The sequence below is a fragment of the Scomber japonicus genome, chromosome 16, assembly GCF_027409825.1.
Source record: "Scomber japonicus isolate fScoJap1 chromosome 16, fScoJap1.pri, whole genome shotgun sequence".
Classification (NCBI taxonomy): Eukaryota; Metazoa; Chordata; class Actinopteri; order Scombriformes; family Scombridae; genus Scomber; species Scomber japonicus.
The window spans coordinates 13,971,999-13,986,246 of record NC_070593.1 but is presented as its reverse complement, the minus strand read 5'-3'; the positions used below and the strand labels follow the sequence as shown (position 1 = coordinate 13,986,246).

At 42.9% G+C, this 14,248-nt stretch overlaps 1 protein-coding gene across 6 annotated transcripts in view; it reads right to left on the bottom strand.

Annotated features, from left to right (window-relative positions):
* Positions 1-13,917, bottom strand: part of qkia (QKI, KH domain containing, RNA binding a) — a 79,121-nt gene extending 65,204 nt beyond the window's left edge. For all 6 annotated transcript variants that reach the window (XM_053335044.1, XM_053335047.1, XM_053335043.1 and 3 more), the window contains exon 1: positions 13,479-13,917. In XM_053335044.1, the coding sequence (XP_053191019.1) occupies positions 13,479-13,623 (145 nt within the window). In that variant the 5' untranslated portion in view covers positions 13,624-13,917. The remainder of the gene's footprint in view (positions 1-13,478) is intronic.
* Between the last annotated feature and the right edge of the window lie 331 nt (positions 13,918-14,248).

Sequence of the window (14,248 nt, the reverse complement as noted above, 5' to 3'; positions counted from 1 at the left end):
TTTTGAACCTGGGAGAGCCAAGTGGATACTACAGCAAGAGCTGGGCTGATGCAAAGCGACAGACCCCGTTGTGGGCCTATAATTGCCACCACTGGTCCTCACATCAAAGAAGCAATGCCTCAAGGCCGGATATTTGCCATACATACTCACATACAAGTAGAGAAGCAGAGAGAAAACAAATGGTAAAATGTAAGCCGGTAAAAGGGGAGAAAAATGAGAAATAGGAGATAAGAAAGTGAACAGCAGGGTTTCCTCTATAACTGCACAGGACTGGCAGACCCCCAGGCTAATGCAAACCCCCACCAAGCCAAAAAACTATTTTTTTAATGCCAAATATCCATTCAGTTATAAATCAATAATCCCCCCACAGCCCATCCCCCAACTCCAAAGCAGTCAACTTAGAGGAAACACTAAACAGATAGAGAGGAAAAGAGGGTGACGGGACTTGTGGAGCCACACTGTTGAAATAAACGGGGGGAAAGAGACAAAGCCAGGAAAAATGAGTCATTCCCTTGGGACAACAGATACTGATTTTCTACTTTGGAAAACACTATGACAACGATGGAGCTCCCCTCATGCAGAGTGGAGCAGTACAGTATCTATCAGAACAAAATGGAAGGCAACTTGACACGCAGATGAGAGGAATGCATGTACATGTTTTAGACGGAAAAAGGAGGAGATAAGAGGGAGTAAAAGCGAAGCAAAACTACATGGTGATGAGGGAAGAGGAGTGGAGATAGAGCCGAGGTCTGGTTCATCGAACGTGTCAGATGCTCAATAAAAATAAGGTTGAGGGAAGAGCTCCCATCACAAACAGCTTAAACTCATGTCAGACAAATACTCTGAAGGAAAGCAAAGTAGGTGAGAGGAGAGGAGAGAAGTGTGTGTGTGTGAGAGTGTGTGAGAGTGTGAGTGCAAGACAAGTCCATCTCCTGGAAAAACTATTCTTCACCTTAAGGTGTCAACAACATCTGGCACCTTGACACCTTGCTCATGCTCACATCTGTCTCGCCTGTTGTGTCTAACACATCGTCCATCCCCACAGCTGCCTTTACCCCACCCTACAGGACCACCAACTCTTACCAACTAATTCTTTCATTTGCTCACACAGTGCAGGTGATTATAAAGATACTAATGATAGCGATAGAGCACAAAGCATCATACTCAAAAAAACAAAAATAACATGCCCAGCAGAGGGGAAAACTACGACGGCGTATTAGGGCCATAGATGTGAAAAAATAAATAAATACGGACCTGGAGGGGGGGGGGGTGTTACATTTTGAGAAAAAACATGTTTTTGAGATTACATTACATTACATTACATTATTACATATTATTATATTATGCTTGTAGCTAACTTAAAACATCAGATTTCAGCATTACTACCAGAGAGAAAAGGGCACTTTATAGCATATGCTGAATCATGTTACAGGCTGGCGTGACACTTTTCACAGCTGATATGGTGACTACAGTTTGTAAAAATAGGCAAGGAAATTACATGCACAGACATGCAATCACTTCCCATTCAGGTTTTTTTTTTTATAGTCAGCTGAATACAGGTTAACTGCACACCTTTCAATTAAACAGATTTGATGGTGACATTTAACCTGCATATTCTCTCTGTGACTGGCAGTGTGTCTGAGTATGTGAATCATTTTTAACAGAGGTTGAACAGAGACGCAGGCTGTCCCCTACAGCTCGGGTCAGGTCTGTCTATCCTAACATGACACACAGCTCTCTAACATTATCCACTTTTGTCTTCTTAAAAAGGTTCCTTTTTTCTGTTTGGCAGCTTGTAAAAACTTAGTTCTGGGTTCTTTACCCTGTTGATCATGCATCTCAATACACAACAGCGTTCAGGCATTTCTCTGTTGTTTGCGAGCAGACTGAAGTGACAAGGAGGCAACTTCACTCAATACAAAGTCAATAGAGAGCAATGAAAAATCACTTCATCACTAAGATCTTTGTGCACCATGTCCGTGAGCTTGCCCTGACACGTCTTAGGTGAAAATATATCCACCAGACTGTAGCGGATGTAATCTTATTCAAGTCCACAATAAAGCAACACCATGAAAGTCTTTTATGGGCAGCATTCCTCTGTAATGACACAGAGACGGTGGAAGTTAAGGCTAAAGTATTACGGCAACATAACAAGGTAGAGAACAACAGCTATGATATGTGTGGTGTGTCAAACATGGCAGTAGGAGCATTTCTGCACACAAATAACTAGTTGAACCTCCTTTAATTTAAACCTGGTCTGGAGCCAGGACCTTGGTCCTTGTGTTTTCAAGAACATCTCGGAGTTTTCTTTGTACTGCAATTTGTCCGCCAAGTGTGAAATCTGACATGTTATTACTAGAATATTATTTGGGAACCAACCCGGTGGAAAAAATGAAAGCCATCAGGAGAGTAAGACTTTGTAAGATGATCAAATAAGCTGTTGTAATGTCAGTTACAGGTAAGTGGGTATCGGTATTCTCTTTTGGCCTGCTGAACGTCGATGTAATTTTGCAATCTTTAAAAACACCCTCCAGAAAGATGAGTTAAATTACCGGGGAGCATGGTAGATATTTTATTCCCCACCTCCCCCTTTAATGTTAATCCAGTCCAAATGGGGTTTAAGCTACACTAAAGATGCCGCTGATTGCCACTGTCTAGCTTTGCTGCTTCACTAAGTGAAAAAAAGAAGAAAACAAAAGAAAAAAAATAAGCCCATTAAATTCACTCTCCATTATAGGAACTGATATATAGTCTGACGTTATACAATGTACTCCACTGATGGTTTCAGCACATTAAATAAGAGCAACTGTACATTATAGATGTTATCACACAGTTGCTCTATGATCATGTTACATCCAGCGATGAACATTCAACCAACATAATGAAACAACTGAGAGATGCAATGCATTGCCATGTATTGGGGCTTGTTTGACAGACAGCACTTGTGTGCATGCTTCTGTGTGAACTGCTGGTAGGAATGACCCAGTATGTGTGTCTGGCCCATTAAAGCACAAAAACCCATTGTGTATCATTAGCTGTGGGGGAAGACGGCAGAGACAGAGGGGTGGCGTGTGGAGCTGAGGGAGGGGTCAGTGACCTTCCTCATAACCAACCAGATGACCTCATTCACAGCACATAGGAATCCTCTGTCTCCCCCCACTGTTCTTTATCACACTCACTATCCTCCCCTCGCTCTCTGCAGCCCGGCTTGCCTCTTTCCTTTCAGCGAACACAATCAATCAACTGAGCGGGGACGAGGTTCATGCTCACTAACCCTTTACTATAGATGGCACATTCTTTCCTGCCAGTTATCTGTGAGGGTTTTTTTATGCCACTCTTTCCTATGTTACACATGGCTCTAAAGAGGCTCTTTGTTTCACAATTAAAAGCCTAATCATACAAAACCACCCATTGTTTCTGCTCTGTAATCTCCTCCCAACCACTGCACTGATAGTGACAGACAGACACGACTTAAGCCTCGCCACAAACACAAAACCAGCGACAAACACTCAACAAACAGCGCAGAAGCAAAAACTGTGCCTTCATTCATGTGCCACCGCCATTATTTGAGGTAGCACGCTCTACACATGAGCATAAATTATGCTAAGCACATCATGTTTTACATTACAGCGCAAGACTGCAGGGCAGACAGCCACTGTAAAATACAACTGTGCAACACATGTAATTCTAGTTAGTCTGTGTCACTGTGTGTGACTGCATCACTGAGACAGATTAGAGGCCGTTCAATCAACTGAAACACTGCTGACAAGGTAGAGGGGACACTGGATTATTAATCTGTTTAAAATAAATGACATTCCTTCAAGAAATCTGTGCATATTTCCTCCTAGATTTCAGCATTTCATCACTGCAAGCAAGAAGCACAAAAAAAGAAAAAAAACACACACTGAGGAGAGACTGTTGGTGGGGTCTGCTGGCGCAGATGGTGGAAATGCCATGAACTCGAATGACTGCAGTGTGGAATGAGCACTTTCGCCAACGGCTCAAACTTCAACAGCAACACAAAGCGGACACAGAGAGCTTTGCGGCACGACTGCTGCCCCCCCCCCCCCCGGCTGCTGTCCCTCCTGCTTTACACCATCACACCTGATATGTCATCCAACCTGTTTCACCATCTTTAAAATAGACTTCAATTATTAAATGTACCAAAGCAACTCATACAAAACTTCATATTTTGACATATCAGTATAGAGTGGAGTGGAAAAGTCTGTGTTACATCATCTGTTTGTCAGTTTATCAATATTAAATATATTGTGTGCAGTCAGTGGAAAGCTTGTATGAAGCTTAAATGTATCTGAATACTGTCTTCACAGCGCTGATATTGTTTTCTGAGGTTGTTCTAAAATAATAAAGTCTTTTATAGGGCCATTTATCACTGCTGCAAGTGCCTTAACCTGGAACAGCAGACGTCAAAAAAATATTTACCGTTGTTCATAACAATGCTGACAATACCTCTTTTGGCACGAGTCTGTTCTCCTCAGTGCTGAAAAGCTATCCCAAGGTGGCAGCCCAACACATGCTGGAGAGATTTTCACACACTATGTCAATTTCATTCAAAACACAACACCGGGTAAATCTAAAGGGACAACACCAACCTAAAAAAACAGTGAAGCAGACATCTTTACAGCACATCATCTGCATTCAAGAAACAAATCCTCGGTGAACGACGACTGCCCTCGGTAATAAAAACCTAAACAAACTGACGAAACATGACTGGCAAGCAGTAGTGTTATTGTTAAGAGTAGCTGTTTCCAACCTTTCTCTTAAACAATGAATACATGTTCAGCACAAAACAAATAGTATCACTCTTTCAACTTATGACAACCAGACAATGAAAAGCTTGTTTTCACATCTTACAGCTGCTGTGTGTAGTAGTAGACGGCCACATGGGAGGTGAATGCAAGAGACCTGCTACAGCCCAACATGGTAAAGGAACAAATCACCGAAGAACCAGTTCTGAATAAAGCAAATGGTGCAGAAGAAAATACAGCACAAAAAAAAAATGTATTAGTTTTTGATTAATGGTGAAACTGGAGAGTGGCAGCGGACCCCACTGATTTCTGGACTATGAAGAGAGCAACAAAACGAGCTACAGTGAATGCTGTGAACTGTATAACATGGGATTGGACATGAAATGTGTTGAAGCTTTACAGACTCAGAGAAGCACAGTTAAGCTTGTGGAGTTTCCCAGCACTTCAAATTTGACGGCAGAAGGGCTACAGAGGAATCGAACTACCTCTCTTATGGCAGCACCGCCTGTTCTTGCCAAGCCACACAGAAACAACACGGGCTGCTGAGGGACAGGTAAATTATTCATTTTTTGATTTATCAGCCAGCCCAGAGACTAGTGAGAAACCAAAGCAAAGGGCGAAAACCACAAGCAGATTGATCCTCCTCCTTAAAAAGAAGGATGGGACATGTGAACATCTTGGATTAGAGGGTTTGGAGCAGGATATGGAAGGGAAATGTTAAACAAACAGCTGATGAAATAGAGGTGTGTAGCAAAATTAGAGGGTTAAGAAATCATTACTGGACTTTTGATATTTTCACAAAAGTAGAAGGGAGCTTTGCGTGCCGGCTGTCAAGTAAAAAACTTAATCGAATGACAGCCAAATTATGTGCTAAACATTTAGATATTTTAAAGCAATATAGACATTTCTGTGCCTCACTGTGGATGGCATTCGCATTAAACTGAGCTTAAAAACACACTATGAGATTGTGTGTGTGTGAGGAAAACAAACACCAGGCTGGAGGTTAAGTGCTCTGACTGTGCTCCCGGTAAAAATTTCTGAGCTGGCTGCCAACGCTCGCTTGCCATTCCTCCCTCTGAAAAGGAGAGAGAAAATGAATGCGGAGGGGGTGGGCAAGTTGAGAGGGAAACAGAGTGAGCATTCACAGCACAGTTTTTTTGCTTTTTTTTTTTTACTTCCTCTCTATGATAAAAATGGGTAAGGAGGCAGGAAACACTGACAAATGTTGTTGGTATGATTTCTGAGAAGCCTAATTGTCAGGCACGATTTATTCAGAGACTTGAAAAACAAAACAAAAAAGACAGAGAGAGAGTGGAAGGAATAAGGGGGGACTACTATGAGCGAGGGTGTGGGAGAGCTATTTGAAGCACTCAAAGAATGTAACAGGGTGGGGCCCATACTCCTCAGAGCTGAGAAATAATAATAATAATGTGTGTGCTGCATATCTACACACAACCTGTGGAGGAGGGACAGGGATGAGAAGATCATTCGTGATGTCATCCAAATTAGTCAAAAGAAAATCCAGCTCTGTGGGAGAGGGCAAAAGAGGAGCAGGCTTCTCTTGTCACCACAGCAAGAAAACAGCCCTCCCCCTCCTCTCCCTCCTTCCTATTCCCTGTCTGTCTGTCTGAGGGAAAAAACAAACCATTGACTCGCCTTCTCCATAGTCCTTTCCTGTCTGAAAAGGGCGTTACTTCCCGTAAATGTTTTTGCCTGAGAACCAAAAAAAAAAAAGGAACAAAATGGGTAAAAGCTGACAAAACTTGAAGTCAAGGGCAATGGGAGGATGTGTGCTTTCAAAAAAAGGAGGAATAAAGAAACCGATTTAATGTCTGTGTGAGGGAGCTGTTGTGACATAATTATTACAACATCTCTTAATACATCTTCCTCTTTTAACACTGCATGACATACTAAACACACACACACACACACACACACACACACACACACACAAACGCAACTTTCAATCTGACAGAAATCACACAGTAAATTTCTTTCCGGGGGGAAATGCACACTATGCATCTGGTTACCTTATTCACTGTTAATTTTAACGGGATTGCTCTGCATTATAATTTGAAGGGAGAGGGGAAATAAAGAAGAGATAAACGGCCTCCAGCAATGTGTTGTCTAACAGCTGACAGTAAAAGAAGGGAAGCCACTTAGTTTTGGCGACAGCAAGCCAGATAGTCAGCCAGGCAGTCAGAGTAGGGCACGGAGACAGGAGGCCAAGCAGAGGCAGCAGAGATAAGGAGGCCCCAGCACTCACAGGATTGAGGCCTGAGATAAGAGCCCGGAGCTGATGTTGGATGACTTTATCACACAGCACCCACTGGGGGGTGGCATTGCTGGGGCTGGAGCAGGGCCAGAGGAGCAAGATGGGGACTGTGTTTAGAGTTTAGAACAGGGACTGAGGACTCACCCCAGACACTGCGGTGGGGGATACTGGACTTGGAGGAGAAGGCTGCTACGCGGAGGCATGTCAGGAAGAAGACAAGGCAAGCCACAACCCTAACACCTCACCCTGTCAGACTTATGCCTCTACCTAATTTATTACGAAGGAGGAGAGACTGACGAACAGGGGCCGTGCATGAGGGCAAGAGGGAGGCAGACAGAGAGAGACAGCACAAAGCCTCCAATTCTGCTTTCTCACTGGTGGTGACGGCTCAGTAAACCGGCTCGCACAGTGGCTCTCAGTTAATTAAATTCCAGCTTATAAGTGGTGTTTTGGGAGAGAATGTGGGAAGAAGAGAAAGCCTTGGGGTAGGGGAACAAAACAGGTTTTCAGTTTGCAACAACAGATTTGACCAAACGCCCCCAAAATTCACTCTTTCAGTTGGTCTCTATCTGCGCCCTCTCACAGCCTTGACCAGTATCTTACTTTGCGAGCGGTGCTCAATCTTGTTAGCTGCTAAATTGATTGCATGTCGGAGGTTAGTGCAGGTCTCACCCTGTGCCGAGTAACACCAAAGGGTCAATCTGCAGTGTGTGTGTGTGTGGGGGGGGGTAGTGCAGTGCTTCCAATGCCAAGACAGACAAGAGGAAAAGAAAAAAAACATAGAGACAGATGACAGAAATATGAGACAGCAGGTAGAAAACAAAATGCAGACTTGTAGCGTTGCCCCATTTATCAAAATCTGTTCTCTAAACAGTTGTTCCCAAAGGGCCAGTTTCATACAAAGGCTCCACGGCGGACAGCAGACAGTCTGTCCTCCAAACGTTGACAGCTCTCCCGGGAATGTCCTGTTAAATCACGGCGCACAGAGACAAACAAGCACACACAAAACTGTATATGCAAAAAGTGTGTGTGGGGAGAGGGGACGCTGTAGCGAGGAACAAGTGGTACGATGCACCACGTGGTTCTGCCACACAGCGTGCAATGGAACAACGGGCCATTTAATCTATTACACAAACAAAGCTCAGAATCGAGCCTGTTAGGAAAGGTTAACGGGAGCTTGGAATAAATGCTTTCAATCAATCTGACTATTCTGTTTCCCCAGAGTAAAACCTGCCAGAGGACACACGTCACAACAACGACCCCAAAAAGAAAAAAACTAATAATAATAATAATAATAATGAAATCCCTCCCTTCCTCCCATGCATAACTAACATCAGCGTCTGCACTTCACTACCAGACTACATCTCTAGATGTTATATGGGCTGTCTCCTCCTGCCAAGAGAAAATATAGCAATTTAAAGCCGCTTGTTGGCTGGCAGATCGTAAAGAGAAATAAAAAAAACTCCATAGCAGGTGTCACCTCAGGGAGATGAACAACTGCAACGCAAGGCGATTTCAAAAGGGGGGGGCCTGTCAATCGGCCAGCGTGACCTTAAGGGACTACACACAAATTGGGAACGTCCATACATACACACACATGCGCGCCACTGAGGCAGGGTGGGAGCAGTCGCCAAACACACAAGGGTGGTGTCGGCTTTCTTCCGCCATGGAAACAGCTGTGTAGATATGCACAAAACGTTGGGTGGGTGGATGGGTGGGTGTGGTGGGGGGAGGTACGTGCAGCTGTCGGCGGGGTAAACTCTTGAGCAATCAACAGTTTAGGAAAGCGTTTAAAGCATTCAGCTATAACTGGCTTGGATTTTTGCTATTCGAGGTATTCAAACACACTTCAGACTAAAAACCTGCACTTACTGAGAAGAGTGGCACTTAATACATACAAACACCTGTCCCTTAGGAGACAAGACGGCTGATTTCTCGTTGACTGGCTCGGACGGTCCTTAAGTACTTCTATCTATTGTACTTTCTTGACACTTTTTGCTACACTACCTACACTGTTTTCTACCTCTGCTTCAGCATCACTAGCTTTTTCAGTAGCATCTGCTCCTCTCCATGTAGCCTTGACAAGACATGAGACAGAACCAACTGCGGAGCCTCCCACACCTACTGCTGCACACTGAGGAGAAAACTACACACACAGACCTAATTCACACCACAAGTTTAAGATTTCCAGCTGGAAATCTGGACGTCAGCTGGAAGTTACAATTGAGTGTGATGTTGGCAAAGACCACTGTCACAAAACACACATTTAATTATACAAATATCAACTCAAATTAAAAACTTACAAACCACTTTGAGCTTTTGAATTTGTAGCAACCTGACAACATAAGTCACTGTAGCCTACGCACATTAAAACATACACATTAAAATTTATACAAACCTATTAATAATTATATGAGCACTAGGGCCAAAAGGGACAGATGTTTTTCTCTTTTTTAGACAAATACAAATTACACCTATTGGATCATGCTGGTGGTTTTACACTGGGTGAGGTCAGTTTACACCAGTACGGGACAGGGAGTGGGCGGAGGTTTGTCCTGAATATCGCATTAAGAGCTTCAGCCCTGTCAAAAATGGGCGAGCAAACCAAACAGCCACAACAGGAACCAGACAGTCAGACAGGCCTCATCTGCACTGGGGTGGCTTTCATCACACACACACACAACTTTTGGCGACAGGGTAGTGTTTGGGCTGGTGCTGTGGAAACCCCAGTAAACCATCACTTGTGTGTGGCTGTAGAAGAGTGAAACTGGGGCTGGGGAATTGTGAATGTCCCAACTAGTATTATTTAAACCAAGAAGAAGAAAAATATTATCCCTGTTTTAGCACAGAGGCACTGTACCATTGCAGCATTACAGGATTGATTTCTGCTATGAAACCATGTGTTGCAAGACATCACACCACATGGTGCAAAAAACTTCTTTTCAAAGTATGACAAACTATTCAGCTGCACTGTGTTATTTCTGATTAAAGCGTAACAACTTTTACTTTTTTCTCAAATTTATATATCTAATAATTGTACCACCATTTAAAGATTTGAAAAGAATAAACTCACACAGGTCAAAATCAGATTTTAAAAAACAGTATTTACAACATCCAAAGACAGTATTAAAATATGTGACAATATGCTGACATGATGATTAACATAATAGTCTGTAGACTTTGTTAGCGCTTACTTTTTACGCAACATTTAGTCAACATGTCTGCAGTGAACCTTGTCTTTCCTCTACTCTTTTAGTCCAGCAGTTGCCACACATGTTTAGTTGCTTAATTTTAGCAAGTTACAAAGACAAAATACTAAGAAAAAACGACTAAAAGCTGAGTGTAAAATATGAAACAATTCATAAGAGATATTCAGTGATTTGTTTTTTCTGTATTACGGCGTTGCAGAAATTTTAAAAAGTCTCAAATTTACACTACTTAACTGTATAAAAATTGATGAGTTCTTTTGTCTGAAAACGCAGTGAATCACACCTGAACTAAGTGAAAAAATGAAAAACATCCATAAAACATGATTCAGTGATTGTCTGGGTCAACAACTGTCCCTTTCATTCTGGGTTGTTGCAACAGACTTTTTCTTTTGGTTTGTCCCAAAAAAAGAGAAAAGCCAGTTTCAGGGAATGTTTTAGACAGAAAACTCACTGCTGGCCACAAGCTAGAAATTAGTTTCTTGCTCATAGACGTTTCTAACAAACTTGTCTGAGCTGTTAGAGTAAATGAAAGGTATTCAGACTGTGCTCGGCCCCTTTTCGTTTCTATTCAGAGTATTGTCAGGGTCTACAACTATGGGGGGCTGGGAGACTGACAAGGGGGAGCGGGATGAAAAGGAAAAAACATGCCTTGTTCCTGACTCTCAACTCAGTGAAAACACCAACACACCCATCATCCCAAATTATTACAATAAATCAATCAATCAAACTTCTCTACAAATCAAGGTAAAAAATGCCTCTTTTGACAGCATTTCTGGGGTGTCCGGAGTCAATAAGACTGCTGTTAATGGCAAAATCTGACTTTAAAGATGTGAGAGAAAACTGCCACCATCACAGCTCAGGAAATATATAACAGATTTGTTTTTTTACTTTTCTATAAACCTTAACCCAGTGCTTAAATTGCAATTTCTCCAGGTGAAAAGCTCTATAATCTATGCTGTGTGTGTGGCACGTAATAGAAAGATTATAGAGACTCTTCCATCTATTGCACCTAAATAACATTTAACTTTAAACTCACTTTGAATACAAATATTTAGTTTTCAACAATTGACTGAATGGAAATGAAAAGAGAATGAAGTTTTCCAGTTGGGGTTGTGAGACAATAGCCCTATTTACACCTAAGCGACTTGTTTATCAGCTGTGTAGGAGAGCAAGAAAATCTTTGCAGACCGGTTTAGCAACTGCATACTACAGTGTCTTACTCATCCAGACATGCAACCGAAACTATGAAGTGAAGTGTGTGCTACTCCGTCTGTCTCTTTCCTCTATCGTCAATGAGGAAATCCTTCATTTATACCAGTGGTTGCAAACCTTTTTGGTCTGTGACCACCACTAAAATAAAGCATAGTCTGGTCTGCAACCCCTTGTCACATGTTGCACTGTCTACCAGATAAGTTACCAATTACTGTCCTGATTCTTCGGTTAATCGTGCAAAATGTTAGAAAATAATGAAAAATACCCTTTAAAAGTTCCCCCCAGTCCAAGGTTACACCTTCAAATGTCTTTTTAACCCATTAACAGACCAAAACACAGAGATAATCAGCTTATCATCATGTTTGATGAAGAAAAGCAATACATGTTTGCTTTAAAAAATGACAAACGATTATTCAATTATCAAAATAGTTGCTGATTAAACTGTTGATCAACTAACCTTGCAGCTCTGGAGGAAGGACTTTATTTTATTTTATTAACTTTTAGGGGCATGAACACAACTATCCACAAGAAATAAAGCAACAATTAGAAGAAGGCTTGACAAAAAATTATTATTGTGTGTCTAAATTATGCTTTTCCTCCTTGTGTCCAGTGAGATAATTTCGCGACCCCTTTTGTTAATCCAGCGACCCCTTGTGGGGTCCCGAACTCCTGGTTGGGAAACACTTATTTTTACTGTTGAGTTGTCAGCCTATTACTTTTGTTCATCAATGTCATGGTGTCCAGCCCGACACCTCACACAGCATGGGGACAGTCTGGTAGGGGGCTGTGGCGCTCTCTAGTGTCCCCAGCTCAGTTACATAAACCACGGGTCCGACCTCTTGCTTAGACCAGCTTATGATATTGATACTATCAACATAAACGCCAAATAAGCCGCGTTTATCAGCGCCGCTGGTTGTGCCACATCCAGTGGCAAAGCGAAGAAAATAAACGTAGGTAGACAAATCCCGTCTGGACGGCGCCGCCGACAAAAGGCGACGCAGTTCTTTTTCGTAGGGCAAGCTTGACTGGCAAAAAACACGACGATTACTGCAGCAAGGAAGGAAATATAACCGAGAAGACCATATCCTCGATTGAAGACATAGACTGTGGTAGCCTGGTGATCGGACACAAACAAAACGGTGCCTCTTTTAATGAAAAAGTTAGACGGTTGAAATAATCTTCGTGCACTCCCCCTCCCAGCAGCAACTCACTGGCCATTGTTTGGACAACAAGCAGACACATTCCTCCGTGCTTTTAAACTCGGCCGCTGGGCAACGACTAACACAACCCTCGAAGCAAAAACAAGGAAAGCGAGAGTCAGTCTGTGTAACACTTATTTCCATTTGCCCGAAAAAACACTGTTTTCACTGTTTTAAGTCTTTATTTAAAAAAAGGAAACGTAGCTAAGTTAAAGCTGTCTGTCTGGTTCCTGAAGAGTTCGTGGACATCCAGGACTCGCTAGCTTAAAACGTGGCTAACCCAAGCTAAACTGCTGGGGGAACATGTGGAATCAGGCCCCGTCTAAAATTAAATTAAGAGACTCGTCTTTGATTAAACCTCAAAGTATGCCTTGAAACTAACCGGAGATGATTTCCAGTTGGCAAGCTGACACTGTTAGGTAACTGTTAGTTGTGTTGTTTTGTTTTTTTAAGAGAGAGAGAGCGAGAGAGTGTGAGAGAAAAGTTTTCCTTCTTGTCGCCACAAAGTCAAGAGTGCAGCAACAAACTCCGTCAGCTACTACATCTCTCTTTTCTGTGGTGGAGAAAACAAACTCACTGCCGGAATTAACATGTATTTTTTTATATATATTCTGGATGTAAACTATAGCTAGGCATAAGTTCACATAAGTGTTAATATTCCTACCACGGTCTTGAATTTTGGGGTACCCGATTGCTAGTGTGCGGTCTGGGTCTCTCGCTAACGTTATGCAGCAGGGACGCCCAGAGAAACCGTGCCAACCCCGGACTGTGTGGTCACGCTTCCCCCTCCTTCAGCCCCCTCTTTGCCGCTTACCTTCATCGAGAAGCCTCTCAAGGTGTGTGAAGATGCCGCAGAGATTTGGCAAACTGGTCATGAGCTTCTTCTCGTTTAACAATTGCATCAAATAGTCGGGACTCGGCCTCGGTCGCTCCTTCACTTCGACCTCTCCGACCATCATCTTTGCGGCGAGAGGGGAGAGAAACAAACCACCGCAAGGAAACACAGAATCCTCTTTTAGGGGAAAAAGGAGAGAAGAGAAAAAAAACGAAAAAAAAAAGAAAAAAACTTGCGGCTCCAATCCCTCGCTTTCCCTCCCTCCTTGTGATCAGAAGACTCTGTAAAAACCCCCCTAAAAAATCAGGTTTGGTTTGTTCTTGTTGTTTGAGTAGAGAGGGGGCAAAAAAAGAAACCGTTATCTCCCTTCCAGAGACTCGCGCGCCGTACGCTCCTCTATGCCGTGTGCGCTCGTGGACGTTCGATTCCAACACTGTAGGCGCGAGAGACCGTTCCACCCGAGAAGGTCCGTCCCTCCTCTCACGCTATTGGCCAGCAGGGCTTCCATGGGACTAATAGGACAGCCAATGTGCGTTCAGATGCGATTCAGAGGGGCGGGGTGATACTAGTGGGAGGAATGAGCGACAGGAATTAGAGCCAATGATGTACAGTGCGCAGGAATGCACATAATGCCCCTGAAGTGTCAACACAGAGTACTTCTCCCTTTCCTCATTAATAGCAAAACATATCGTTTTTAAGATTATAACTGTCTTTTTTAGTTCCTTAACTCACTGAATATGCTCATGACT